At 49.5% G+C, this 27,827-nt stretch overlaps 4 protein-coding genes and 1 long non-coding RNA gene across 5 annotated transcripts; all 5 read right to left on the reverse strand.

Annotated features, from left to right (window-relative positions):
- Positions 1 to 1,718: 1,718 nt before the first annotated feature.
- On the reverse strand, positions 1,719 to 7,185 carry LOC135414821 (ankyrin repeat domain-containing protein 26-like). Its single transcript, XM_064656072.1, has 6 exons — positions 7,029 to 7,185; positions 6,098 to 6,333; positions 4,958 to 5,090; positions 3,474 to 3,755; positions 2,615 to 2,850; positions 1,719 to 1,935 (listed from the first exon to the last, which is right to left on the reverse strand). Exons 2-6 carry the CDS (start codon positions 6,166 to 6,168, stop codon positions 1,734 to 1,736), a joined length of 924 nt encoding a protein of 307 aa, XP_064512142.1. The 5' UTR covers positions 6,169 to 6,333; positions 7,029 to 7,185; the 3' UTR covers positions 1,719 to 1,733.
- Positions 7,186 to 8,036: 851 nt separating this feature from the next.
- LOC135415247 (ankyrin repeat domain-containing protein 7-like) lies at positions 8,037 to 11,464 on the reverse strand. The gene is made up of 6 exons (XM_064656907.1): positions 11,108 to 11,464; positions 10,568 to 10,682; positions 10,156 to 10,329; positions 9,961 to 10,067; positions 9,163 to 9,253; positions 8,037 to 8,216 (listed from the first exon to the last, which is right to left on the reverse strand). The coding sequence occupies exons 1-6, from the start codon at positions 11,323 to 11,325 to the stop codon at positions 8,037 to 8,039; spliced, it is 885 nt and encodes a 294-aa protein (XP_064512977.1). The 5' UTR covers positions 11,326 to 11,464.
- A 2,756-nt stretch (positions 11,465 to 14,220) lies between these two features.
- Positions 14,221 to 15,741, reverse strand: LOC135414822 (uncharacterized). Its single transcript, XR_010430846.1, has 3 exons — positions 15,645 to 15,741; positions 14,539 to 15,517; positions 14,221 to 14,256 (listed from the first exon to the last, which is right to left on the reverse strand). It is a non-coding gene; the product is annotated as an uncharacterized LOC135414822 (long non-coding RNA).
- Positions 15,742 to 17,679: 1,938 nt separating this feature from the next.
- Positions 17,680 to 23,160, reverse strand: LOC135414824 (ankyrin repeat domain-containing protein 26-like). Its single transcript, XM_064656073.1, has 6 exons — positions 23,004 to 23,160; positions 22,073 to 22,308; positions 20,933 to 21,065; positions 19,449 to 19,730; positions 18,590 to 18,825; positions 17,680 to 17,910 (listed from the first exon to the last, which is right to left on the reverse strand). Exons 2-6 carry the CDS (start codon positions 22,141 to 22,143, stop codon positions 17,709 to 17,711), a joined length of 924 nt encoding a protein of 307 aa, XP_064512143.1. The 5' UTR covers positions 22,144 to 22,308; positions 23,004 to 23,160; the 3' UTR covers positions 17,680 to 17,708.
- An 851-nt stretch (positions 23,161 to 24,011) lies between these two features.
- LOC135415248 (ankyrin repeat domain-containing protein 7-like) lies at positions 24,012 to 27,439 on the reverse strand. The gene is made up of 6 exons (XM_064656909.1): positions 27,083 to 27,439; positions 26,543 to 26,657; positions 26,131 to 26,304; positions 25,936 to 26,042; positions 25,138 to 25,228; positions 24,012 to 24,191 (listed from the first exon to the last, which is right to left on the reverse strand). The coding sequence occupies exons 1-6, from the start codon at positions 27,298 to 27,300 to the stop codon at positions 24,012 to 24,014; spliced, it is 885 nt and encodes a 294-aa protein (XP_064512979.1). The 5' UTR covers positions 27,301 to 27,439.
- Between the last annotated feature and the right edge of the window lie 388 nt (positions 27,440 to 27,827).

Consider the following 27,827-nt stretch of genomic DNA (forward strand, 5'->3'; position numbering starts at 1 on the left):
AAAAAAATGCAATAGGAAGGAGAAATGTTGGGATCGAAGCAAGCCCCCAAACTAAGAAACAAAACCCCTCCAGACATCAGTCACTGAAGGTTGGGGAAATGTCATACGTAGTTGTTCATCAGCTTCCTTGAGAGTACGCTCAAGGCTGTGAGACAGACGTGGCCTCAAAATGTATGGGTGCTGTTGCAGTCAGGACGCTGAGTGAGAACAGTACCACCATTCTCAGATCACGTGCATTCTTTTCTTGGAATCAACTCAACTGTTTTCCACAAGTAGATCTGGGAAGCAGTTGTTGCAAAGCGTTGAAGCAGCCTATATAGCGATTTGAACTACACATCTGCATAAATTAGCAACTGGATAAAACAATGAGCCATGAAATAACCTGTAGAAATATTTAATTTCTGTAACATCCTTGAGGGAAGCTAGGAAAGCAGTAAAGGTTTCTGTCTTGATACTGACAAAACTTTGAGATGCCCAGAGTTTTCTTCTGGAAAATCACAATGGAAGACTGTTGCTGCACAATTCAGTTTTAGGAAGCACTGGGTACTCCCACTGTCCTTCCCTTCACTGTCTGTTTTCCCTGTTCTTTTTCAAAAAAGACACAGCTGTCAACTCTTTTCTTTTCAAGTAGGGCAGCTTTTTTCCTTGAACAGGAATGGTTTCCTCCTCTGCCTTTTCCTTCTTTTAACATCTTGCTGCCATCTCTCTGTCCTTTCTTTCCCTCACTTGTTCCGTGCTCCCTGCCCCTCCTGGTCTTCTCCTTTTCTCCCTTTTGCATTGGGTCCCTGAAGTGTGCTTCCCTTCTAGTGCTTGCCTGCAGAACAGTCCCTGCAGATGGTACAGCACTAATTACCTCACGAGTTCTTTCCGTAATGCCTGTCCACGCCTCTGCCCTCAAAAACGTGTTCACAGCGGTACAGAAAAGTTCCTGTCTGTAACTGCCGCTGCTACGCATTACCTACGCTGCTTGGTCCCTTTTGGTGTTTTTCTCTTCAACCAGGTGCTGTATGTAGACACCTTGTTGAAATGGGTTCTTTCCAATGGAGGTGAGGGGACCAGTGAACTGAGATGGACTTCAAAGTGAACAAATGCTTCTCACATTCATCCAACAACTAAACACACTAACTCAACAGAGAAGCTTGGCCATGCCTCAGTCCCATGCTACGTGGCTGTCCCACTGATTACAGCTACTGGTGTGTGGTTTCCACGTCTCCTGGTATAATGCTCTGCATTCTGGAAGGGATGCGCTATCACACTGACTGCTGATTACAGGCATACTTGGACCAGTGCTATTGCAGAGGTTGCAGTGTTGCTGCACAATTAGAAGGCCGTGAAGACCTCCCAAGGAGTAGGTAGTTCTGCTGTTTCATGTAGTAAGACGTAGCAGGAACTACAGGAACAAATGCTTCCTATCCATAGTAACATATTAAAGCAAGGTCCAGTGAAGAAACTGCTAGAACAAAGATCAATGATGAAGAAAATAGGGTCTCACAGATGTCTGCTGGCATTTGGCACTCATGGTGACATTAGCCACTTGAAATAGGTCACACATACCATACATGTAAATTTAGTGTAGAACTTAGGTGCGGGGTTCGTGCCCCACAGTGCTCTTTACCACAGTTTGTCTTGTAAAAGAAGGTAGTTACACAGTTCATTGCTTCGATTTCAATATTTTTTGGCCTTTGACCGCTCTGGAAAATTTGTACAAACCTGATGTCCTAAAATCTTTGGCTTTACCACAGATGTCTGGGTGGTGTTCTGAGACCCAGACTTCTGTTCAGTCCCAAACTGTTGCCAAGACATCCCAGGCCAGCTGGATCCAGAAGTGGACTTGCAGCCAGATGTATGCTGACAGCGCTGCTTGTGACTGCAGATTTGCTTCTATGGCGCTCCCAAAAGAGCTCGATGTCGGCCTCTGCAAGTCTCTCATCAGCTCTGAAACATTCAGAAGCACACAGAGAGTCATCTTTGGCAGTAAGGCTTTTGCAAAGTTACCCTCCACGTCCTTGACTACTACTCGACTTCTAAAAGCCAGGGGCATTAAGAGTGTGCAAAAAAAGCACATCCTTTGATCTGAGCTTGTTCAGAGGGCCTGTTTCTAAGAAATCACACTAAGTGCAAGGAGCAGCAAGTGTCACCTCCATAAGAACGCTGGCCTACCCTGGCCTTCTCAAGGAAAGCTCAAACCTCAGACCCGCTGCCAAAACAGAAGCCAAGAAAGAGCGTTCTTATTTTTGATGCACAGAATCCAACTCTGTTCTCCGAGAGGCCTCTCCTTATTCAAACAGTAAAGGGCACAAGATTCATCTTTTCTGTCACACACGGGATGAGGAGATTAGAGACTGGCAAAAAGACTGCCTGCTAGAACAACATCAACTTGAAAAAGACACCAATAATGCCATAATGGCGCTACTGTGGTGTTACTGCTGGAACTCTTAAAGAGAAAGGAAGACAGGTCTGATGAAGGGAAGGGTCTTAAAGGACTTTCCCCAGAAATATGCCGTGTTCTGCTTTCACACATCGTGCTGGCGAGACGTAAAAAAGGGATTTTAGAAGGAAAATGCACGAGGAAAAAGGAGTGTGTTATTACCAGTCCAGAAAAGCATGGACTTACCTTTCCAGTTTCTTGGCTAGGCTTTTTCTGGTTTTTGCTTCCACCAGATAGAGCTCTTTGTACATTTCCACTTCTGCCTGGGTGGATTCTTTCTGAAAAGGTCTTTCTGGTTGGTCGCTTTTTATCCTTTGCAGTGCACCTTCAAGATCTCTAATTCTGTCTTCTAACTGTTTTTTCAGTGAGTCTAAATGACTGGTTCTGATTTGTTCTAATCTGTCCTGGGAGGCTGCCTGTGCCTGAAGGAGACAGTGCACCTTCAATCACCACAAGAAAAAGAGAACTCTCTCCAGCAGAAAATTGCCTGTACCCAATTTCAAGGCTTTACGAAGAGAGGCAGCTGTGCCTCCTCACTACCAGCAGCAATGAAAGCAGAACCCTGGAGCTACTATTATACAAAGCTACTAATGAAAGGACACTCTCTCTGTAGGACAGGGCATATGGAAAAGGATTCCTCAAAGACAACAGGAGGATCTCCCACCTCCACAACTTCAGTGACTCCTTTTCTGAGCACCTTCCCCCCCTACAAGGACAAAGCAGCACCTGTAGGTCTGGCCATGACAGCTGGCAGTTGCAAAACCCATTGAAGGATGAGCAGCAAGAACCAGGCCAGCGGACAGAGATACCCCCCAAGCACTGCAAAGTGGGAATCTGCCTTGGGCAGGCTTTTGATTCAGGGACCTGCCGGCACATCACACACCTGTGACAGCCCTCCTGCCCAACCATATTGCCTTCTCCCACTGCCTTCAGGAAAGGCAGAAGCTAACACACAGAATACAGGAGCAAAAGAAAAATACCAAAACCGATGGCCACAGCAGAAGTTTACGTAGCGCCTGTGGACACTGGTGAGAAATTCACTTACTTGCAAAAACTCATTGACTTCTCGGAGTTTTTGTCTGATTTCGTGGTCAGCTCGTTCTTCCGCCTCTCTTTTACATTGTTCTAGTTGGGTGCGATTCACCATGTTAGTCTCCAAATGGTGCTGGACTTTTGCCAGCTCTTCTTGCAGCTGGCATTTGTCCATCTCCAGGTTTTCGCACTTCCCACGCAGGGTAGACAGCTCTTGTTGCAAATCCTGATTTTTGGCTTCCAGCTGCGTGCACTTTTTACTTTCCCCGTCCAGCTGCTGGGAAAGTTCAGCAACCTGCAGACAGAAAGAAGAAAACAGGAACTCAGTGTGATGTAAAGGCAGTGAATTCTGTGGAAACCCCAAAAGGGGGTGGCCAGGGAGACTATATTCATCATCTGCTGGCTCGGGACTAGAAACAAAGTGCAACCGGGCTCTTTTCCAGCCAGAAGAGCTTTCACCTCATTTGTCTCAGCATTCCTCAGGTTCCCATCCTTTTTGAGTTCCTCATGCAAAAATGCTACAAGCTTCTGGACTCAAAAGGAATCACTGCAAAGGCAGTAAGTGATTCTACAGTGATGCCTTCCAAACCCAAGTGTAGCTCTGAAAGCTGGCCACTTTAGCAAGGAATCTGAGTAAGGAGCGGAGAAGGAAATAAAAGGTTACATGCCACTACTGCACAGGCAGAGCAGCCTCAAAACCACTGCTGGGAACAGTCCTTCTGAGTCCCTGTGACAAGATGGGCTGAAAGAGCTCCCGTGAGCAATAAGTTACAGATTTTCCCCTGGGAGGCACCTGTCCTCGTTGTGCCCTGGGCAGCAACAACACTGTGGAGAAAAGCAAAACGTCAAGTGCCTCCTGCTCAGCTCACGCCTGAGACAGGGCTCAGGGGCTGATTGTGCCCTGCGAGTGACAGCGGTGTTCCTCCCCTCTCTTCCCGGGCAGGAATTCATCTGTCAGACCCAGATGACGCTGTCACAGCCTCCCTCAAGCTGCAGCCAGGCCTGAGCTGGGCCCCACTGCTCTCAGCCCACGGACGTGATGTCCTGCAAGGATGGCAGACCTGCCCATCCCTAAGGCCCAGCCAGGGGATCTGCACTCTTGGCTGACCCCGCTTACTGTCAGCAGACCTGTTCTGCTCTTCTTGCTGAGGGCCTGTGGGAGGGCTCCCTGGCCGGTGAGGTCATGCACCCTGCCAGGCTGGCTGCCACTCTTGGCTTGCCCTTCCTCTGCAAGACAGCCTGGCCTCCATGAGCCCTTACACCTACTGCTTTGCCCTTACAGTTGCGTCTTTACCCATAATGATAACTACCTCCGTATTAGTTATAGTCATCTACTACTGTAACAGCAGAAGGAGCATTAAGAAAAGCCCATCACATCCAAAATGCAGCCAAGGAAAAAAAAATCATCAACATGACAAGAAATATACGGAAAGCATCTCCCACGTTTCAAAAGAAGTAACATCACAACCAAAAAACCCCACCCAAAGCGCAGCTCACCTCTGTTCGTAATCTATCCACTTCCTTGACCTTTTCAGAATATCTGTTCTTCATTTCTTCCAGCTGGGACTGGGTTTCTTTCTCTTCATTAGCCCTGAGTTTCCTCCTATCTACCCTCAGAAGCTTTTCCAACCTGCACAGCAAATTAGTTGCAAAACCCATGAAACACAGGAAGAACCAGCCTTTTGCCCACAGTCTCACATAAGCAGCACAGACATCAGAGAAGCATAGAATGGCTTGGCTTGGCAGGGACCTTAAAGATCATCTCGTTCCAAGCCTCCTGCTGGGGGCCGGGACACCTTCCACGAGACCAGGTTGTTCAGAGCTCCATCCAACCTGGCCTTGAACACTTCCAGGGATGGGGCATCCACAGCTTCTCTGGGCAACCTGTTGCAGTTCCTCACCACCCTCACAGCAACCAATTTCTTCCTAGTATCAAACCTAAACCTACTGTCTTTCCGTTTGAAGACATTCCCCCCCCTTGTCCTCTCACTACATGCTCTTTTAAATGCACTCTTTTCATCCTTGTGGTAGGTTCCCTTCACGTACTGAAAGGCCACAATTAGGTCACCCCAAAGCCTTCTCTTTTCCAGGCTGAAGTATTGCAATTGTCCCAGCCTTTCCTCATAGCAGAGGTGCTCCATCTTTCTAACCACCTTGGTGGCCTCCTCTGGACTCACTCCAACAGGTGGAGGTCCTTACTTTGCTGAGGACCCCAGAGCTGGATGCAGCACTCCAGGTGGGGTCTCACCGACGTCCCTCAGGACATCAGTCCTGTGCTGGTGCTTCAGATCACCTCCCTGTCATCCATGTGCCTTGACATAGCTTCTAGAAGGATCTTTTCCGTGACCTTCCCAGGCACAGAGGGGAGGCAGACAGGTTGGCAGTTACCAGGGCCCTCCTTCCTACCCATTTCAAAGATGGGTACAGTGGGTTTCCCTTTTTCCCGTCACCTGGGACTTCACCCGACTGCCACGACTTTTCAAATATCAAGGAGAGTGTCTTGGCAACTACATCAGACTCCGTTGGCCAATGTAGGGCAAGCAATAATGCTGGTGAGATGTAGACAATGCATTTAGAAGGAAAATGCATGAAGAAAAAGGAGTCTCTTATTACCACTCCAAAAAAGCATGGACTTACCTTTCCAGTTTCTTGTCTAGGCATCTTCTAGTTTTCAATTCCTCCAGGTACAGGTCTTTGTACATTTCCATTTCTCCCCGCGTTGCTTCTTTACGAGAAGCACTCTCTTGTTGGGATTTTTTTACCCTGTCCAGTTCACTTTCGAGATCTCTAATTCTTTCTTCTAACTGGATTCTCACTGAATCGCAATGACTGTCTCCGTTTTGTTCTAATCGAGCCTGGGAGGCTGCCTGTGCCTGAAGGAGACAGTGCACCTTCAACCACCACAAGAAAAAGAGAACTCTCTCCAGCAGAAAATTGCACGCATCCAGTTTCAAGGGCCCAGCCTTACTCAGAGAGGCAGCTGTGCCTCCTCACTACCAGCAGCAACCAAGGCAGAACCCAGGAGCTACCACGGCAAATAATTCTTTTCATTGGGAAAGAAGCCCAAATCAGCACTCTTATTCAAAGCTCCTAATGAAGAGACACTGTCTCTGTAGGACAGGGTATATCGAAAAGGATTCCTCAAAGACAATAAGAGCATCCCCCACCTCCACCCCCTCACCCCCACCCCTGGAATTTAAGTGACTCCTTTTCTGAGCACCTTCCCCCCCTACAAGGACAAAGCAGCACCTGTAGGTCTGGCCATGACAGCTGGCAGTTGCAAAACCCATTGAAGGATGAGCAGCGAGAACCAGGCCAGCAGACAGAGATACCCCCCAAGCACTGCAAAGTGGGAATCTGCCTTGGGCAGGCTTTTCATTCAGGGACCCGCCGGCACATCACACACCCGTGACAGCCCTCCTGCCCAACCATATTGCCTTCTCCCACTGCCTTCAGGAAAGGCAGAAGCTAACACACAGAATACAGGAGCAAAAGAAAAATACCAAAACCGATGGCCACAGCAGAAGTTTACGTAGCGCCTGTGGACACTGGTGAGAAATTCACTTACTTGCAGAACGAGACTGACGTCTTGTGGCTTTTGACTTATTTCCTGGTCAGCTCGTTCTTCCGCCTCTCTTTTACATTGTGCTGTTTGGCTGCCATCCAGCACGAAAGTCTCCAAATGATGATGGACTTTTGTCACTTCTTCTTGCAGCTGGCATTTGCTCTCCTCCAGTTTTTCATACTTCCCACGCAGAGTGGACAGCTCTTCTTGCAAAGTCTGGTTTTGGTCCTCTAGCTGCATGCCTGTTTTAGGCTCCATGTCCAGCTGCTGGGAAAGTTCACCAACCTGTACACAGAAAAAAAAAAGAAAAGGAAACTCAGCGTGATCTAAAGGCAGTGAATTCTGGGAAAACCTCTAAAGAGGGTGGCCATCATAACTGCATTTATCATCTGCTGGAAACGAGCATAGAAAACACTTGAAAGATTCCCTGTCAGAAAGAAGAAACTTTACAGCTACTTAAAAATTTGTGAGACGCTTCTGGGAGCAATACTTCTGGGTCCCTTGGAGCTCATGGTGAAACTCATAATTTATAATCTAAGAATTGCTCTAGTGTCCAGCACAGCAAATACCCTCAGGGCTTTTGTAGCAGCTGGGGAAAGGACCAGGCTGCTTTCTGAGCAGCCTCTACTGAGGAGAAGGCAGAAACTGAGCTCCCCTAGGCTCTCCAGGAAAACTTCATCTTACAGTTTCCCCACAGAAATAGGCAACTAGGCTCAAGAGTCACAAAAAGGGAAATTTATGACCAGCTTACTGAGGCAGAGGCTTGCAGGTCTCTCTGAAGGGCTTCAATCCTATGGCTTTGTTGCTGGACAGTGGCTTCCACTCGGGTCTTTTGAATTTCAAGGCTTAAAACCAAATATGGGTCTTATTACCAGAAAATCCAGTTCCAGACAAACTGTGCTAAGTAACAGAATCCACAGCAGAAGTGTCCTTCAAAATCCAACTGACTGTCCCGTTGTTTCCACCCAATCCCCCAAAGCGACAGACACCTCGCTTCACTGGGTTACTCTCTTACTGTTGCACGTGTTCTTCCAGTTGTTTTAGAGTGGTATTAGTCTCGGAAGATGGCAACAGGAGGTCCTGCAGTTTTGGGGAAGAAGTTATTGCTTCTCTTTCTTTATCATCCAAGGCAGTCTTCAAGTCACGAACGCAGTGCTCAGACTGAAGATGCTTTTCTTCCTCCTCCCGCAGCTGTAAAATCACGGTAAGAATCCACAGTTGTCAGGTGAGCTTTTACATAGAGGAGCCAGCTGCTGCTGAAGAACTCAGGTGCTGCACGTATGTGTGCATACCCTCTGCCCAAAGAACTGGAATCAATTCAAGTACCTTCAAAGCTTCACTTCTACTACCCAATGAACACAAGCTCTATTCCTTTGTCCTCTTTTACAGCAGCCTCTCCCACCCCTCCACTGCTTTCCTACAGCACGGTTCTAAGCACTGACACTGCCCCTCGGACCATTTTTGTGACCTGTGACGCTTCTTGTGTTCCCTTGCTTGCTACTCCAGGAAAAGATGAGTGAAATAATTCATCTTCCTAAAGGAAGGCATCTCGCAAGTGTCAGAGGTGCAGTGCTCTGGCACATGTGCTCTGGAGCCCAGGATTGCACAGGGGGAGCATGGGGAGTTTTCTTAAGTGGGAATGACCCCGACTGTAGCACAGAGAGAGGTGCCCAGCAGCCCCTAAGCAGGAAGCAGTGGATGCCTGAGGAGAGGTGGCTCTGCTTCAGTGTGGTGGGGCCAGGAAGGATGGCATCACTGACAAGCTAATGACCACCATTTCAGCAAAGGCAGCCAGGTGAACTGCTCCACAGACCTGCCCTGGAGTCGAGAATCACGCCAGGGGTGTGTGGGGAGTCTTCTTAAACCAGGAAAATCTTGAATGTAGCAGAGAGAGAGGAACCCCAGACCCCCTGGCCGGTCACGGGTGAAACCCTAAGGAGAGGCAGCTCTGCCTCAGCATGGCGGGTTGTGGGGCAGGGGGCCGGAGGGACAGAGGCAGATCAAAGCCCGATGTAACTGCCGCTTCCTCAGGTCTCTGTCATACTGGGTCCCAGAATACTCTTTTGTCCATTTTCATGATGTATAGGAAGCAACAGGCACCGCCAGGTTTACCCCTGTAGGGACAGGCTTTCCATACCTCCGTGTCAGCCCTGTCCAACTCTTCCTGCAAGCGCAGATTATCTTCCTCTAGGTGAGCCTCATGGGTTCCAGTAACCACAAAAGCAGTCCTAAAGCATCCAAGATTTAATGTGAAACATGTCTGATCCCGCATCATTTTTCCCCTGCTCTTTCCCAAAAGAGCTCTTCCCCCCTTTCCTACAAGCTCCGTGAAAGCGAAGCCAAGTACATGGAAGCATTGGAGAATTTATCTTAGAAGGGGCCTCCCTAAAGCAGCCTCAACTACGAGGTCAGGCCATGCTGTTCAGGGCTCCTTGCACTGCTCTTCCAAGTCCCCACAGATGCGGCTGCACAAACTCCCGGGGCAAGCCGTTCGACCGCCTGACCATCTACATGGCAGGAAGTTTTCTCCTTATGTGCGGTTGGAGCCCCTCGTGTCCCCTCGGACACTGTTGCTTCTCTTTCTCCCAACGCTTCCCTTCAGAGCACTTAACGCACCAACTATGCCTTGGCTTAAACCTCCCTCGCCTGCAGAGCAGCCATGCTGCTGAGCTAGTGGCAAGCTTCCCGATGGCTCTGGGTCTGTGTGGGGAGAGGGCACCACAGACAACACTTTCTTGCAGACCTCAGCGGGCAAAGTACGAGAGCCCCTAAGGTACGAGAGCAGCCAAGTGCAGACCTGCATTTACCAGTCACACAGGGAACTGCTTCCACGTGGCTCCTCCTTCTTTTTCCAAGCTCATTGCCACGCCCCTGGTCTCGGTCTTGCTTGCAGGCTACCGAGAAGACCCCTGTGCTGTTTTGACAAACCCCTTACCTTTCACACTGGGCTTGAGCATGCCTGTCAGCTGCTTTTTCCAGAAGGCACTCCAGAATCTCCTCATGCTGTAGGAGGGCTGCAAGTTTTAAGGGAGTAAATCCCATCTAAAAGGACAAATAATCCCCATTAGAAAGACACAGACAAGCTCTGCAGCTGTTTGAAAGAGCAGCTTTACCCACGTGCCAGGGTTACCTGGTTCTGAGCATCACTATTGGCATTATGCTCGAGTAACAGCCCTGCTACAGCTGTATTTTTAGATAGGACAGCCAGGTGAAGGGCAGTGTTGCCGCCAGCGTCTGCCAGATTCGGGTCGGCACCGTGTTCCAGCAGAATAGCAACACATTCTTCCTGCTCCTGCTGTACTGCCTGGGAACAACACACAAAAAGGGAAAGACTTCCAACTTTTACATCCCCCTCTGTCACAACTTCCTCAGCTCCTGAACGCTATCATAGAAGACCATCTTCAAAGATTAGCTAACAGAGGCCTATGCCATGCCAATTGCAATATGCATGTTTCTATGGCCCAAGGAATCCTGCCAGACACCTCCCCTTTAACACACCATCACTAATCCCCACCTACAAGATCCTAAGGCATTCCACACACCTTCATCAGTGCCGTTCTCTTCAAGTTGTCAGCGAGATTCGGCTGGCTGTTCTTTCTTAGCAGATATCTAAGGACATCTGCATGGCCATTTGCCGAAGCGAGATGCAGAGGTGTCCTAAAAATTAAACATACGCTCTTAACCTAGACAGACAGAGGATGAGCCAAAGCCGTGTCTCTACCCAGCACCCTGGGGACCCTGCCCGGACTCTGCTCCTCCCCCTTGCTGCTCTCTGCTGCTGCTGCTGCTGCAATCCCGCGCTGATTAGCCAGAGGGCAGAAGAGAAGAGGGGAGGGCTGAGCAGCTGCAGAACAGCCCTGCAGAGAGACTCGGGCAAAGCGGCAGGTCGGCAACACGCGTTTCCAACAGCGCTGGAGCCCGGCCGGCAGCTACAAGCAGTGAAGAGCTCAAGAGTTCACTCTCCCAGCTGACAGGGCAAATCTCACTTTTCAAGCCTTGTCCTTAACAGAGGGCTGCCGAGGACTACTGCAGCTTGGCTCAGGAGCAGCCAAGGTGTGCCATCAGCATCCCATAGAACTCACCGCATCTCCTGGTCTCGCCTGTCGATGCCGACTACCTTCACATACCAGCGCCAGCGCCTCAGCCAGGCCAGGTCGCCGCGGGCGGCCGCGCGGTGCAGCCTGCCCAGCCCCTCCTCCCTGAGCTCGGAGGCGCTGGTGGAGCTGGTGGCAGCCCAGGGCTGCCCACTGGTGGTGCTGGATGGTGACTGCCGTCGCTTCTTGCTGAGAAGCCACGGCATGGCCCTGCTTGGAGCTACCAGCAGCAGGAAGTGCAAGAAGCCCCCTTGCGGAGGGGCTGCCGGGTGCCAAGCAGGGATGAGGAATGGGACGAGGGCGAGGTTAAGGGTGAGGGTGACAAAGGGGACGAGGGCGAGGTTAAGGGTGAGGGTGACAAAGGGGACGAGGGCGAGGTTAAGGGTGAGGGTGACAAAGGGGACGAGGATGAGAAGAAGGATGGGCACAGGGTATAAAGCACAGGGCAGACGAGGTCGCCCTGTGCAGCGTTCGTAGCCTGCAGCTACCAAGACGGCGATACAGGCGCGAAATGCTCCCACAGCGGGATGTGCTACTGCTCCTCGAGAGGCTACAGCAGCTCTGAGCGCCGGCTCCGGGCACCAACAAAGCTGTGCTCGACTGGTGCCTGTGGTGTCACAATGGCAGGTGGAGCGCTCAGCACGTCACCGTGGGGTGTGGCAGAGGCCACGGTGCAGGGTGAGGCCGGGCGGGACATGGCAGGGTGGGGCAGGAGTGAGGGCGGCCTTGCTGGGCCTTGTGGAAGGAGGTGGCCTGGGCCTTGTGAGTGTGGCTGGCGGGAGTGGGCACTGCCCCGCCTCAGGGCACCCCGGGGCAGGCTGCGGTAGGCGCTGGAGCAGCTCCCGCATCACCCGCTCTGGGTTTTTGCTTCAGCCTGTGGCCGGGCTGCCTCTGGACGCACTTCCATGAAATGAGGCTCAGGATGAAGTGGGATCCCAGCCCGAGCAGGTGGGGGCCACCACAGCTCTCAAGAAATGCCCACTGAGTGCTCCAAGCCTGCCATGCCAGAAATCCAGGATGTAGGGACGTGTCCCGAGAATAGGGAGGGAAGCATTCTGGGAACTGAAGTCCCTGGACAGCATACTGGGCCACATGAGCGGTGTGTGTTGTGCTGTCATTGGTCAGGTGGTCACATGTCCTCCAGAGGGTTTATAAGGAGGCATTTTTCTTTTAAATAAACAGATTTGACTGCTTGCCAACTAGCTGCCGGGTCGTGTCTTTTATATTATATTAATATACCACACCAGGACAATTCCCCACCTCCTTTGTCTTGTCCCTCTTGAAGAGCAGACACCTCACCCCCCAACCCCTCGTAACTGCCCGCCCTAGTTTGAAGCTGCTCACCTGCAGTCCTGCTGCAGTGTGACGAATTCTATGTACATTCCCTTTTTTAAGTTCAGCCACGCACCTCCACCAGGAGAGAAGGAGCTGCTGCTTCTGCCAATGCCGTGTCAGCTCTGGACTGCAAGCTTCTAAATATTAGAAGCTGGGGCTCTCGGCCTCAAACACGGCGCCATTTGTAGGAGGTCAATAACTAATTGATCCCAAGTTTGGGGGTGAAAACTGGAATCTTTATTGAACTCGCAACTCACAATTTAAGGGTCTTGGGGGCAGGACATGTTTATGAGGAGGATGGATTATGCTAAGCTGGGGATGGATTATGCTAACTAGAGGATTACACAATTTTCTGCTACAGTCACACAATTGTTTAATATTTCCTGTAACAAGGATTACATGGGGGGGAGAGAACAAAGGGAGAGAACTACGTAGTCTGATATCATCATCACAAAGTCTTTCCATATCTTGCTGCAGGAGCCAGGCCGATCAACATAGTTAAATATCAGTAGGTCTTGTGAAGAAGCATGCAGTCCTCAGGTGGTGGGCTTTCTTTCAGCCCCTGTTGGTCCATGGCCTGCTACATAATCCTTTTGTGCTGATATCCGAGTTTCAAACTGCTACAGATGACCTAAAGTCTTCGGCTATACCACAGATGTCTGGGTGGTGTTCTGAGACCCAGACTTCTGTTCAGTCCCAAACTGTTGCCAAGATATCCCAGGCCAGCTGGATCCAGAAGTGGACTTGCAGCCAGATGTATGCTGACAGCGCTGCTTGTGACTGCAGATTTGCTTCTATGGCGCTCCCAAAAGAGCTCGATGTCGGCCTCTGCAAGTCTCTCATCAGCTCTGAAACATTCAGAAGCACACAGAGAGTCATCTTTGGCAGTAAGGCTTTTGCAAAGTTACCCTCCACGTCCTTGACTACTACTCGACTTCTAAAAGCCAGGGGCATTAAGAGTGTCCAAAACAAGCACATCCTTTGATCTGAGCTTGTTCAGAGAGCCTGTTTCTAAGAAATCACACTAAGTGCAAGGAGCAGCAAGTGTCACCTCCATAAGAACGCTGGCCTACTCTGGCCTTCTCAAGGAAAGCTCAAACCTCAGACCCGCTGCCAAAACAGAAGCCAAGAAAGAGCGTTCTTATTTTTGATGCACAGAATCCAACTCTGTTCTCCGAGAGGCCTCTCCTTATTCAAACAGTAAAGGGCACAAGATTCATCTTTTCTGTCACACACGGGATGAGGAGATTAGAGACTGGCAAAAAGACTGCCTGCTAGAACAACATCAACTTGAAAAAGACACCAATAATGCCATAATGGCGCTACTGTGGTGTTACTGCTGGAACTCTTAAAGAGAAAGGAGAAGACAGGTCTGATGAAGGGAAGGGTCTTAAGGGACTTTCCCCACAAATATGCCGTGTTCTGCTTTCACACATCGTGCTGGCGAGACGTAAAAAAGGGATTTTAGAAGGAAAATGCACGAGGAAAAAGGAGTCTGTTATTACCAGTCCAAAAAAGTATGGACTTACCTTTCCAGTTTCTTGGCTAGGCTTTTTATGGTTTTCGCTTCCACCAGATAGAGCTCTTTGTACATTTCCACTTCTGCCTGGGTGGATTCTTTTTGAAGAGGTCTGTCTTGTTGGGTGTTTTTTATCCTGTCCATTTGACTTTTGAGATCTCTACTTCTTTCTACTGTTTTCTCGCTGAATCACTATGATGGCTCCGAGGACTTGAGCTCTTTCATGCTCAAGAATCAAGATCAGTCAATCTGTCGGGAGTGAGGACATTGCTGCATATGAAAGCTGGAGAAAACAAGAAGAAATGTGTGACCCTCCAGAGGATGAAACCCCTGTATGAAATTGTCAAGAAGTTCAGACCCAACGCGTTTCGAGTTTTACAGTTGTGTCTAAACATTTATTGTAGTTTTTCCCTTGTTTGTACCCTGAAATTGTTGTATGAAAAATGCCCTTGATTTCTGTATCCTTAGCTCCACCCTAGTCCCTCCCTTTCTTCTAGCAAATTCTACCCAAACCCACCTCCCTAAATGAGCCATTTTTTACACCCTCATCCCGAGAGTGGCAAACCTGTTATTCCCACAGTGACCGCGTCCGTGGTCCACATGAAGATTTTTTGAAGATCCAGCAGATCCACTTGTAAGTTTAGCAGTGGCTGGGGGGAAAATTGACAAGATTCCTGGTGTTACTTTTACAGCAGACAGGGCAAAATAAGGCAAGGACATGACAGGCAACACAAGAGACTGCAATCTAGACAGAGACTTTAAAATTTCCAAGGGAACATAACAACGGAAGGGCTAGGTGCAAAGGAAGAAACCCATTTTTTCCACAATTGCTTATCCGTCAACAGCATTTCTAAAGCAAGTGGAAGACATTCTGGGGGCTACACACTGAACACCTTCAGGCAATCCACAAATGACTCCTGTGCTAAACAGCCCCCTGTAGACCTCTTCAACCCGAAGTCTCTGCTTTCCTTTTATGTCCAAACCAGTGATTTATTGGCACACTACTACTACACAGCACCAGGCACTGCAAAGCAGTAACTCTGGAGGAACAAATCCCCATGGAACAGGTGCATTTCCTCTTTGGACACCTGGCCTCAAATTCTACAGCATGTTTTATGCTACGTACGGCAAGCACTGAACTGATATTTGCCGAAAAAATACTGAATAATCTTTTCCTAAAGACAGATTATCTTTTGTCACTGATCTTCTTGCTTATTCCAAAAAAGACTGCACCACCTAAGCTACCAAGACAAGCCATGAATCACAGAATCATAGCAAAAATCAGGAACCAACAGCAAAGAACGGGTATGGTGCGGTTTAGTGCTGAATGCCATCGGTGTACATGGGAGGGGAAGTGATGGCTGAAGCTTATACTTATCTTGTGGCTGTTTTGCTGTTTGTGCTTGAGATGAACTCTAGTGAAGGGCAACTTCAGCTTAAGCCAAGGGTTTCTTTGCGCTTGGTTTTTTCCAGGCAACAGCATAACATTGTACGCAACATTTTGGTAAGCAGGAAGTTTTCACATTCAAGTCTCAACTGGAAGGCTAGCAGAAAAAAAAAACCAAAAACCTACTTATCACAGGAACTTGATAAAAATGGCTCGAGAGCTGTCAAGAGCTAGAAATAGTCACCTTTTTCCTAAAAAACCCTCCTAACATAATGACACATTACCTCGTTGAAGGTCTCTAGCGATTTTTGCATCCCTCGATGGGATGCATTCCTGTCGTGCCTAGAATTATACAGAAAATACACAGTTAAGACGTAGTATTTACAGAGTTAAGAGGTAAGATTTCAGTGGATTAAGCCATCATTTTACTCACACCCCTTCGAGGAAAAAAACTTTAGAACTTGATATGGTAGTAGAGTTGGAAGCAAGTCCTGAGAAGACAAACTGTGTATAGTGAGAGTGAACTATCCTCAGCTCCTCTGTTGACAACAAACTAAAAGTCTCCAGAGGTTGCAGTCAAGGTCAGAGAGAACTTCAGGGGACTAAGTCCTACCAAAAAAAATGCAATAGGAAGGAGAAATGTTGGGATCGAAGCAAGCCCCCAAACTAAGAAACAAAACCCCTCCAGACATCAGTCACTGAAGGTTGGGGAAATGTCATACGTAGTTGTTCATCAGCTTCCTTGAGAGTACGCTCAAGGCTGTGAGACAGACGTGGCCTCAAAATGTATGGGTGCTGTTGCAGTCAGGACGCTGAGTGAGAACAGTACCACCATTCTCAGATCACGTGCATTCTTTTCTTGGAATCAACTCAACTGTTTTCCACAAGTAGATCTGGGAAGCAGTTGTTGCAAAGCGTTGAAGCAGCCTATATAGCGATTTGAACTACACATCTGCATAAATTAGCAACTGGATAAAACAATGAGCCATGAAATAACCTGTAGAAATATTTAATTTCTGTAACATCCTTGAGGGAAGCTAGGAAAGCAGTAAAGGTTTCTGTCTTGATACTGACAAAACTTTGAGATGCCCAGAGTTTTCTTCTGGAAAATCACAATGGAAGACTGTTGCTGCACAATTCAGTTTTAGGAAGCACTGGGTACTCCCACTGTCCTTCCCTTCACTGTCTGTTTTCCCTGTTCTTTTTCAAAAAAGACACAGCTGTCAACTCTTTTCTTTTCAAGTAGGGCAGCTTTTTTCCTTGAACAGGAATGGTTTCCTCCTCTGCCTTTTCCTTCTTTTAACATCTTGCTGCCATCTCTCTGTCCTTTCTTTCCCTCACTTGTTCCGTGCTCCCTGCCCCTCCTGGTCTTCTCCTTTTCTCCCTTTTGCATTGGGTCCCTGAAGTGTGCTTCCCTTCTAGTGCTTGCCTGCAGAACAGTCCCTGCAGATGGTACAGCACTAATTACCTCACGAGTTCTTTCCGTAATGCCTGTCCACGCCTCTGCCCTCAAAAACGTGTTCACAGCGGTACAGAAAAGTTCCTGTCTGTAACTGCCGCTGCTACGCATTACCTACGCTGCTTGGTCCCTTTTGGTGTTTTTCTCTTCAACCAGGTGCTGTATGTAGACACCTTGTTGAAATGGGTTCTTTCCAATGGAGGTGAGGGGACCAGTGAACTGAGATGGACTTCAAAGTGAACAAATGCTTCTCACATTCATCCAACAACTAAACACACTAACTCAACAGAGAAGCTTGGCCATGCCTCAGTCCCATGCTACGTGGCTGTCCCACTGATTACAGCTACTGGTGTGTGGTTTCCACGTCTCCTGGTATAATGCTCTGCATTCTGGAAGGGATGCGCTATCACACTGACTGCTGATTACAGGCATACTTGGACCAGTGCTATTGCAGAGGTTGCAGTGTTGCTGCACAATTAGAAGGCCGTGAAGACCTCCCAAGGAGTAGGTAGTTCTGCTGTTTCATGTAGTAAGACGTAGCAGGAACTACAGGAACAAATGCTTCCTATCCATAGTAACATATTAAAGCAAGGTCCAGTGAAGAAACTTCTAGAACAAAGATCAATGATGAAGAAAATAGGGTCTCACAGATGTCTGCTGGCATTTGGCACTCATGGTGACATTAGCCACTTGAAATAGGTCACACATACCATACATGTAAATTTAGTGTAGAACTTAGGTGCGGGGTTCGTGCCCCACAGTGCTCTTTACCACAGTTTGTCTTGTAAAAGAAGGTAGTTACACAGTTCATTGCTTCGATTTCAATATTTTTTGGCCTTTGACCGCTCTGGAAAATTTGTACAAACCTGATGTCCTAAAATCTTTGGCTTTACCACAGATGTCTGGGTGGTGTTCTGAGACCCAGACTTCTGTTCAGTCCCAAACTGTTGCCAAGACATCCCAGGCCAGCTGGATCCAGAAGTGGACTTGCAGCCAGATGTATGCTGACAGCTCTGCTTGTGACTGCAGATTTGCTTCTATGGCGCTCCCAAAAGAGCTCGATGTCGGCCTCTGCAAGTCTCTCATCAGCTCTGAAACATTCAGAAGCACACAGAGAGTCATCTTTGGCAGTAAGGCTTTTGCAAAGTTACCCTCCACGTCCTTGACTACTACTCGACTTCTAAAAGCCAGGGGCATTAAGAGTGTGCAAAAAAAGCACATCCTTTGATCTGAGCTTGTTCAGAGGGCCTGTTTCTAAGAAATCACACTAAGTGCAAGGAGCAGCAAGTGTCACCTCCATAAGAACACTGGCCTACTCTGGCCTTCTCAAGGAAAGCTCAAACCTCAGACCCGCTGCCAAAACAGAAGCCAAGAAAGAGCGTTCTTATTTTTGATGCACAGAATCCAACTCTGTTCTCCGAGAGGCCTCTCCTTATTCAAACAGTAAAGGGCACAAGATTCATCTTTTCTGTCACATACGGGATGAGGAGATTAGAGACTGGCAAAAAGACTGCCTGCTAGAACAACATCAACTTGAAAAAGACACCAATAATGCCATAATGGCGCTACTGTGGTGTTACTGCTGGAACTCTTAAAGAGAAAGGAAGACAGGTCTGATGAAGGGAAGGGTCTTAAAGGACTTTCCCCAGAAATATGCCGTGTTCTGCTTTCACACATCGTGCTGGCGAGACGTAAAAAAGGGATTTTAGAAGGAAAATGCACGAGGAAAAAGGAGTGTGTTATTACCAGTCCAGAAAAGCATGGACTTACCTTTCCAGTTTCTTGGCTAGGCTTTTTCTGGTTTTTGCTTCCACCAGATAGAGCTCTTTGTACATTTCCACTTCTGCCTGGGTGGATTCTTTCTGAAAAGGTCTTTCTGGTTGGTCGCTTTTTATCCTTTGCAGTGCACCTTCAAGATCTCTAATTCTGTCTTCTAACTGTTTTTTCAGTGAGTCTAAATGACTGGTTCTGATTTGTTCTAATCTGTCCTGGGAGGCTGCCTGTGCCTGAAGGAGACAGTGCACCTTCAATCACCACAAGAAAAAGAGAACTCTCTCCAGCAGAAAATTGCCTGTACCCAATTTCAAGGCTTTACGAAGAGAGGCAGCTGTGCCTCCTCACTACCAGCAGCAATGAAAGCAGAACCCTGGAGCTACTATTATACAAAGCTACTAATGAAAGGACACTCTCTCTGTAGGACAGGGCATATGGAAAAGGATTCCTCAAAGACAACAGGAGGATCTCCCACCTCCACAACTTCAGTGACTCCTTTTCTGAGCACCTTCCCCCCCTACAAGGACAAAGCAGCACCTGTAGGTCTGGCCATGACAGCTGGCAGTTGCAAAACCCATTGAAGGATGAGCAGCAAGAACCAGGCCAGCGGACAGAGATACCCCCCAAGCACTGCAAAGTGGGAATCTGCCTTGGGCAGGCTTTTGATTCAGGGACCTGCCGGCACATCACACACCTGTGACAGCCCTCCTGCCCAACCATATTGCCTTCTCCCACTGCCTTCAGGAAAGGCAGAAGCTAACACACAGAATACAGGAGCAAAAGAAAAATACCAAAACCGATGGCCACAGCAGAAGTTTACGTAGCGCCTGTGGACACTGGTGAGAAATTCACTTACTTGCAAAAACTCATTGACTTCTCGGAGTTTTTGTCTGATTTCGTGGTCAGCTCGTTCTTCCGCCTCTCTTTTACATTGTTCTAGTTGGGTGCGATTCACCATGTTAGTCTCCAAATGGTGCTGGACTTTTGCCAGCTCTTCTTGCAGCTGGCATTTGTCCATCTCCAGGTTTTCGCACTTCCCACGCAGGGTAGACAGCTCTTGTTGCAAATCCTGATTTTTGGCTTCCAGCTGCGTGCACTTTTTACTTTCCCCGTCCAGCTGCTGGGAAAGTTCAGCAACCTGCAGACAGAAAGAAGAAAACAGGAACTCAGTGTGATGTAAAGGCAGTGAATTCTGTGGAAACCCCAAAAGGGGGTGGCCAGGGAGACTATATTCATCATCTGATGGCTCGGGACTAGAAACAAAGTGCAACCGGGCTCTTTTCCAGCCAGAAGAGCTTTCACCTCATTTGTCTCAGCATTCCTCAGGTTCCCATCCTTTTTGAGTTCCTCATGCAAAAATGCTACAAGCTTCTGGACTCAAAAGGAATCACTGCAAAGGCAGTAAGTGATTCTACAGTGATGCCTTCCAAACCCAAGTGTAGCTCTGAAAGCTGGCCACTTTAGCAAGGAATCTGAGTAAGGAGCGGAGAAGGAAATAAAAGGTTACATGCCACTACTGCACAGGCAGAGCAGCCTCAAAACCACTGCTGGGAACAGTCCTTCTGAGTCCCTGTGACAAGATGGGCTGAAAGAGCTCCCGTGAGCAATAAGTTACAGATTTTCCCCTGGGAGGCACCTGTCCTCGTTGTGCCCTGGGCAGCAACAACACTGTGGAGAAAAGCAAAACGTCAAGTGCCTCCTGCTCAGCTCACGCCTGAGACAGGGCTCAGGGGCTGATTGTGCCCTGCGAGTGACAGCGGTGTTCCTCCCCTCTCTTCCCGGGCAGGAATTCATCTGTCAGACCCAGATGACGCTGTCACAGCCTCCCTCAAGCTGCAGCCAGGCCTGAGCTGGGCCCCACTGCTCTCAGCCCACGGACGTGATGTCCTGCAAGGATGGCAGACCTGCCCATCCCTAAGGCCCAGCCAGGGGATCTGCACTCTTGGCTGACCCCGCTTACTGTCAGCAGACCTGTTCTGCTCTTCTTGCTGAGGGCCTGTGGGAGGGCTCCCTGGCCGGTGAGGTCATGCACCCTGCCAGGCTGGCTGCCACTCTTGGCTTGCCCTTCCTCTGCAAGACAGCCTGGCCTCCATGAGCCCTTACACCTACTGCTTTGCCCTTACAGTTGCGTCTTTACCCATAATGATAACTACCTCCGTATTAGTTATAGTCATCTACTACTGTAACAGCAGAAGGAGCATTAAGAAAAGCCCATCACATCCAAAATGCAGCCAAGGAAAAAAAAATCATCAACATGACAAGAAATATACGGAAAGCATCTCCCACGTTTCAAAAGAAGTAACATCACAACCAAAAAACCCCACCCAAAGCGCAGCTCACCTCTGTTCGTAATCTATCCACTTCCTTGACCTTTTCAGAATATCTGTTCTTCATTTCTTCCAGCTGGGACTGGGTTTCTTTCTCTTCATTAACCCTGAGTTTCCTCCTATCTACCCTCAGAAGCTTTTCCAACCTGCACAGCAAATTAGTTGCAAAACCCATGAAACACAGGAAGAACCAGCCTTTTGCCCACAGTCTCACATAAGCAGCACAGACATCAGAGAAGCATAGAATGGCTTGGCTTGGCAGGGACCTTAAAGATCATCTCGTTCCAAGCCTCCTGCTGGGGGCCGGGACACCTTCCACGAGACCAGGTTGTTCAGAGCTCCATCCAACCTGGCCTTGAACACTTCCAGGGATGGGGCATCCACAGCTTCTCTGGGCAACCTGTTGCAGTTCCTCACCACCCTCACAGCAACCAATTTCTTCCTAGTATCAAACCTAAACCTACTGTCTTTCCGTTTGAAGACATTCCCCCCCCTTGTCCTCTCACTACATGCTCTTTTAAATGCACTCTTTTCATCCTTGTGGTAGGTTCCCTTCACGTACTGAAAGGCCACAATTAGGTCACCCCAAAGCCTTCTCTTTTCCAGGCTGAAGTATTGCAATTGTCCCAGCCTTTCCTCATAGCAGAGGTGCTCCATCTTTCTAACCACCTTGGTGGCCTCCTCTGGACTCACTCCAACAGGTGGAGGTCCTTACTTTGCTGAGGACCCCAGAGCTGGATGCAGCACTCCAGGTGGGGTCTCAGCGACGTCCCTCAGGACATCAGTCCTGTGCTGGTGCTTCAGATCACCTCCCTGTCATCCATGTGCCTTGACATAGCTTCTAGAAGGATCTTTTCCGTGACCTTCCCAGGCACAGAGGGGAGGCAGACAGGTTGGCAGTTACCAGGGCCCTCCTTCCTACCCATTTCAAAGATGGGTACAGTGGGTTTCCCTTTTTCCCGTCACCTGGGACTTCACCCGACTGCCACGACTTTTCAAATATCAAGGAGAGTGTCTTGGCAACTACATCAGACTCCGTTGGCCAATGTAGGGCAAGCAATAATGCTGGTGAGATGTAGACAATGCATTTAGAAGGAAAATGCATGAAGAAAAAGGAGTCTCTTATTACCACTCCAAAAAAGCATGGACTTACCTTTCCAGTTTCTTGTCTAGGCATCTTCTAGTTTTCAATTCCTCCAGGTACAGGTCTTTGTACATTTCCATTTCTCCCCGCGTTGCTTCTTTACGAGAAGCACTCTCTTGTTGGGATTTTTTTACCCTGTCCAGTTCACTTTCGAGATCTCTAATTCTTTCTTCTAACTGGATTCTCACTGAATCGCAATGACTGTCTCCGTTTTGTTCTAATCGAGCCTGGGAGGCTGCCTGTGCCTGAAGGAGACAGTGCACCTTCAACCACCACAAGAAAAAGAGAACTCTCTCCAGCAGAAAATTGCACGCATCCAGTTTCAAGGGCCCAGCCTTACTCAGAGAGGCAGCTGTGCCTCCTCACTACCAGCAGCAACCAAGGCAGAACCCAGGAGCTACCACGGCAAATAATTCTTTTCATTGGGAAAGAAGCCCAAATCAGCACTCTTATTCAAAGCTCCTAATGAAGAGACACTGTCTCTGTAGGACAGGGTATATCGAAAAGGATTCCTCAAAGACAATAAGAGCATCCCCCACCTCCACCCCCTCACCCCCACCCCTGGAATTTAAGTGACTCCTTTTCTGAGCACCTTCCCCCCCTACAAGGACAAAGCAGCACCTGTAGGTCTGGCCATGACAGCTGGCAGTTGCAAAACCCATTGAAGGATGAGCAGCGAGAACCAGGCCAGCGGACAGAGATACCCCCCAAGCACTGCAAAGTGGGAATCTGCCTTGGGCAGGCTTTTGATTCAGGGACCTGCCGGCACATCACACACCCGTGACAGCCCTCCTGCCCAACCATATTGCCTTCTCCCACTGCCTTCAGGAAAGGCAGAAGCTAACACACAGAATACAGGAGCAAAAGAAAAATACCAAAACCGATGGCCACAGCAGAAGTTTACGTAGCGCCTGTGGACACTGGTGAGAAATTCACTTACTTGCAGAACGAGACTGACGTCTTGTGGCTTTTGACTTATTTCCTGGTCAGCTCGTTCTTCCGCCTCTCTTTTACATTGTGCTGTTTGGCTGCCATCCAGCACGAAAGTCTCCAAATGATGATGGACTTTTGTCACTTCTTCTTGCAGCTGGCATTTGCTCTCCTCCAGTTTTTCATACTTCCCACGCAGAGTGGACAGCTCTTCTTGCAAAGTCTGGTTTTGGTCCTCTAGCTGCATGCCTGTTTTAGGCTCCATGTCCAGCTGCTGGGAAAGTTCACCAACCTGTACACAGAAAAAAAAAAGAAAAGGAAACTCAGCGTGATCTAAAGGCAGTGAATTCTGGGAAAACCTCTAAAGAGGGTGGCCATCATAACTGCATTTATCATCTGCTGGAAACGAGCATAGAAAACACTTGAAAGATTCCCTGTCAGAAAGAAGAAACTTTACAGCTACTTAAAAATTTGTGAGACGCTTCTGGGAGCAATACTTCTGGGTCCCTTGGAGCTCATGGTGAAACTCATAATTTATAATCTAAGAATTGCTCTAGTGTCCAGCACAGCAAATACCCTCAGGGCTTTTGTAGCAGCTGGGGAAAGGACCAGGCTGCTTTCTGAGCAGCCTCTACTGAGGAGAAGGCAGAAACTGAGCTCCCCTAGGCTCTCCAGGAAAACTTCATCTTACAGTTTCCCCACAGAAATAGGCAACTAGGCTCAAGAGTCACAAAAAGGGAAATTTATGACCAGCTTACTGAGGCAGAGGCTTGCAGGTCTCTCTGAAGGGCTTCAATCCTATGGCTTTGTTGCTGGACAGTGGCTTCCACTCGGGTCTTTTGAATTTCAAGGCTTAAAACCAAATATGGGTCTTATTACCAGAAAATCCAGTTCCAGACAAACTGTGCTAAGTAACAGAATCCACAGCAGAAGTGTCCTTCAAAATCCAACTGACTGTCCCGTTGTTTCCACCCAATCCCCCAAAGCGACAGACACCTCGCTTCACTGGGTTACTCTCTTACTGTTGCACGTGTTCTTCCAGTTGTTTTAGAGTGGTATTAGTCTCGGAAGATGGCAACAGGAGGTCCTGCAGTTTTGGGGAAGAAGTTATTGCTTCTCTTTCTTTATCATCCAAGGCAGTCTTCAAGTCACGAACGCAGTGCTCAGACTGAAGATGCTTTTCTTCCTCCTCCCGCAGCTGTAAAATCACGGTAAGAATCCACAGTTGTCAGGTGAGCTTTTACATAGAGGAGCCAGCTGCTGCTGAAGAACTCAGGTGCTGCACGTATGTGTGCATACCCTCTGCCCAAAGAACTGGAATCAATTCAAGTACCTTCAAAGCTTCACTTCTACTACCCAATGAACACAAGCTCTATTCCTTTGTCCTCTTTTACAGCAGCCTCTCCCACCCCTCCACTGCTTTCCTACAGCACGGTTCTAAGCACTGACACTGCCCCTCGGACCATTTTTGTGACCTGTGACGCTTCTTGTGTTCCCTTGCTTGCTACTCCAGGAAAAGATGAGTGAAATAATTCATCTTCCTAAAGGAAGGCATCTCGCAAGTGTCAGAGGTGCAGTGCTCTGGCACATGTGCTCTGGAGCCCAGGATTGCACAGGGGGAGCATGGGGAGTTTTCTTAAGTGGGAATGACCCCGACTGTAGCACAGAGAGAGGTGCCCAGCAGCCCCTAAGCAGGAAGCAGTGGATGCCTGAGGAGAGGTGGCTCTGCTTCAGTGTGGTGGGGCCAGGAAGGATGGCATCACTGACAAGCTAATGACCACCATTTCAGCAAAGGCAGCCAGGTGAACTGCTCCACAGACCTGCCCTGGAGTCGAGAATCACGCCAGGGGTGTGTGGGGAGTCTTCTTAAACCAGGAAAATCTTGAATGTAGCAGAGAGAGAGGAACCCCAGACCCCCTGGCCGGTCACGGGTGAAACCCTAAGGAGAGGCAGCTCTGCCTCAGCATGGCGGGTTGTGGGGCAGGGGGCCGGAGGGACAGAGGCAGATCAAAGCCCGATGTAACTGCCGCTTCCTCAGGTCTCTGTCATACTGGGTCCCAGAATACTCTTTTGTCCATTTTCATGATGTATAGGAAGCAACAGGCACCGCCAGGTTTACCCCTGTAGGGACAGGCTTTCCATACCTCCGTGTCAGCCCTGTCCAACTCTTCCTGCAAGCGCAGATTATCTTCCTCTAGGTGAGCCTCATGGGTTCCAGTAACCACAAAAGCAGTCCTAAAGCATCCAAGATTTAATGTGAAACATGTCTGATCCCGCATCATTTTTCCCCTGCTGTTTCCCAAAAGAGCTCTTCCCCCCTTTCCTACAAGCTCCGTGAAAGCGAAGCCAAGTACATGGAAGCATTGGAGAATTTATCTTAGAAGGGGCCTCCCTAAAGCAGCCTCAACTACGAGGTCAGGCCATGCTGTTCAGGGCTCCTTGCACTGCTCTTCCAAGTCCCCACAGATGCGGCTGCACAAACTCCCGGGGCAAGCCGTTCGACCGCCTGACCATCTACATGGCAGGAAGTTTTCTCCTTATGTGCGGTTGGAGCCCCTCGTGTCCCCTCGGACACTGTTGCTTCTCTTTCTCCCAACGCTTCCCTTCAGAGCACTTAACGCACCAACTATGCCTTGGCTTAAACCTCCCTCGCCTGCAGAGCAGCCATGCTGCTGAGCTAGTGGCAAGCTTCCCGATGGCTCTGGGTCTGTGTGGGGAGAGGGCACCACAGACAACACTTTCTTGCAGACCTCAGCGGGCAAAGTACGAGAGCCCCTAAGGTACGAGAGCAGCCAAGTGCAGACCTGCATTTACCAGTCACACAGGGAACTGCTTCCACGTGGCTCCTCCTTCTTTTTCCAAGCTCATTGCCACGCCCCTGGTCTCGGTCTTGCTTGCAGGCTACCGAGAAGACCCCTGTGCTGTTTTGACAAACCCCTTACCTTTCACACTGGGCTTGAGCATGCCTGTCAGCTGCTTTTTCCAGAAGGCACTCCAGAATCTCCTCATGCTGTAGGAGGGCTGCAAGTTTTAAGGGAGTAAATCCCATCTAAAAGGACAAATAATCCCCATTAGAAAGACACAGACAAGCTCTGCAGCTGTTTGAAAGAGCAGCTTTACCCACGTGCCAGGGTTACCTGGTTCTGAGCATCACTATTGGCATTATGCTCGAGTAACAGCCCTGCTACAGCTGTATTTTTAGATAGGACAGCCAGGTGAAGGGCAGTGTTGCCGCCAGCGTCTGCCAGATTCGGGTCGGCACCGTGTTCCAGCAGAATAGCAACACATTCTTCCTGCTCCTGCTGTACTGCCTGGGAACAACACACAAAAAGGGAAAGACTTCCAACTTTTACATCCCCCTCTGTCACAACTTCCTCAGCTCCTGAACGCTATCATAGAAGACCATCTTCAAAGATTAGCTAACAGAGGCCTATGCCATGCCAATTGCAATATGCATGTTTCTATGGCCCAAGGAATCCTGCCAGACACCTCCCCTTTAACACACCATCACTAATCCCCACCTACAAGATCCTAAGGCATTCCACACACCTTCATCAGTGCCGTTCTCTTCAAGTTGTCAGCGAGATTCGGCTGGCTGTTCTTTCTTAGCAGATATCTAAGGACATCTGCATGGCCATTTGCCGAAGCGAGATGCAGAGGTGTCCTAAAAATTAAACATACGCTCTTAACCTAGACAGACAGAGGATGAGCCAAAGCCGTGTCTCTACCCAGCACCCTGGGGACCCTGCCCGGACTCTGCTCCTCCCCCTTGCTGCTCTCTGCTGCTGCTGCTGCTGCAATCCCGCGCTGATTAGCCAGAGGGCAGAAGAGAAGAGGGGAGGGCTGAGCAGCTGCAGAACAGCCCTGCAGAGAGACTCGGGCAAAGCGGCAGGTCGGCAACACGCGTTTCCAACAGCGCTGGAGCCCGGCCGGCAGCTACAAGCAGTGAAGAGCTCAAGAGTTCACTCTCCCAGCTGACAGGGCAAATCTCACTTTTCAAGCCTTGTCCTTAACAGAGGGCTGCCGAGGACTACTGCAGCTTGGCTCAGGAGCAGCCAAGGTGTGCCATCAGCATCCCATAGAACTCACCGCATCTCCTGGTCTCGCCTGTCGATGCCGACTACCTTCACATACCAGCGCCAGCGCCTCAGCCAGGCCAGGTCGCCGCGGGCGGCCGCGCGGTGCAGCCTGCCCAGCCCCTCCTCCCTGAGCTCGGAGGCGCTGGTGGAGCTGGTGGCAGCCCAGGGCTGCCCACTGGTGGTGCTGGATGGTGACTGCCGTCGCTTCTTGCTGAGAAGCCACGGCATGGCCCTGCTTGGAGCTACCAGCAGCAGGAAGTGCAAGAAGCCCCCTTGCGGAGGGGCTGCCGGGTGCCAAGCAGGGATGAGGAATGGGACGAGGGCGAGGTTAAGGGTGAGGGTGACAAAGGGGACGAGGGCGAGGTTAAGGGTGAGGGTGACAAAGGGGACGAGGGCGAGGTTAAGGGTGAGGGTGACAAAGGGGACGAGGATGAGAAGAAGGATGGGCACAGGGTATAAAGCACAGGGCAGACGAGGTCGCCCTGTGCAGCGTTCGTAGCCTGCAGCTACCAAGACGGCGATACAGGCGCGAAATGCTCCCACAGCGGGATGTGCTACTGCTCCTCGAGAGGCTACAGCAGCTCTGAGCGCCGGCTCCGGGCACCAACAAAGCTGTGCTCGACTGGTGCCTGTGGTGTCACAATGGCAGGTGGAGCGCTCAGCACGTCACCGTGGGGTGTGGCAGAGGCCACGGTGCAGGGTGAGGCCGGGCGGGACATGGCAGGGTGGGGCAGGAGTGAGGGCGGCCCTGCTGG

This window comes from Pseudopipra pipra, chromosome 5, assembly GCF_036250125.1.
Source record: "Pseudopipra pipra isolate bDixPip1 chromosome 5, bDixPip1.hap1, whole genome shotgun sequence".
Lineage (NCBI taxonomy): Eukaryota > Metazoa > Chordata > Aves > Passeriformes > Pipridae > Pseudopipra > Pseudopipra pipra.

What these genes read in the sequence shown, in the direction of transcription:
- LOC135414821 (XM_064656072.1), bottom strand. Translation starts at nt 6,168, where the DNA reads ATGGAAATGTACAAAGACCTGTACCTGGAGGAATTGAAAACTAGAAGA. An exon ending in CTAGACAAGAAACTGGAAAG is followed by an intron (nt 5,091 to 6,097) that starts GTAAGTCCATGC and finishes TTTGCTGTGCAG; the next exon opens with GTTGGAAAAGCTTCTGAGGG. An exon ending in CTAGCCAAGAAACTGGAAAG is followed by an intron (nt 1,936 to 2,614) that starts GTAAGTCCATGC and finishes TGAATGTTTCAG; the next exon opens with AGCTGATGAGAGACTTGCAG.
- LOC135415247 (XM_064656907.1), bottom strand. Translation starts at nt 11,325, where the DNA reads ATGCCGTGGCTTCTCAGCAAGAAGCGACGGCAGTCACCATCCAGCACC. An exon ending in AGAGAACGGCACTGATGAAG is followed by an intron (nt 10,330 to 10,567) that starts GTGTGTGGAATG and finishes TGTTGTTCCCAG; the next exon opens with GCAGTACAGCAGGAGCAGGA. An exon ending in TGGACAGGGCTGACACGGAG is followed by an intron (nt 8,217 to 9,162) that starts GTATGGAAAGCC and finishes GTGATTTTACAG; the next exon opens with CTGCGGGAGGAGGAAGAAAA.
- LOC135414824 (XM_064656073.1), bottom strand. Translation starts at nt 22,143, where the DNA reads ATGGAAATGTACAAAGACCTGTACCTGGAGGAATTGAAAACTAGAAGA. An exon ending in CTAGACAAGAAACTGGAAAG is followed by an intron (nt 21,066 to 22,072) that starts GTAAGTCCATGC and finishes TTTGCTGTGCAG; the next exon opens with GTTGGAAAAGCTTCTGAGGG. An exon ending in TGGATAGATTACGAACAGAG is followed by an intron (nt 19,731 to 20,932) that starts GTGAGCTGCGCT and finishes TTCTGTCTGCAG; the next exon opens with GTTGCTGAACTTTCCCAGCA.
- LOC135415248 (XM_064656909.1), bottom strand. Translation starts at nt 27,300, where the DNA reads ATGCCGTGGCTTCTCAGCAAGAAGCGACGGCAGTCACCATCCAGCACC. An exon ending in ATAGTGATGCTCAGAACCAG is followed by an intron (nt 26,043 to 26,130) that starts GTAACCCTGGCA and finishes TTGTCCTTTTAG; the next exon opens with ATGGGATTTACTCCCTTAAA. An exon ending in TGGACAGGGCTGACACGGAG is followed by an intron (nt 24,192 to 25,137) that starts GTATGGAAAGCC and finishes GTGATTTTACAG; the next exon opens with CTGCGGGAGGAGGAAGAAAA.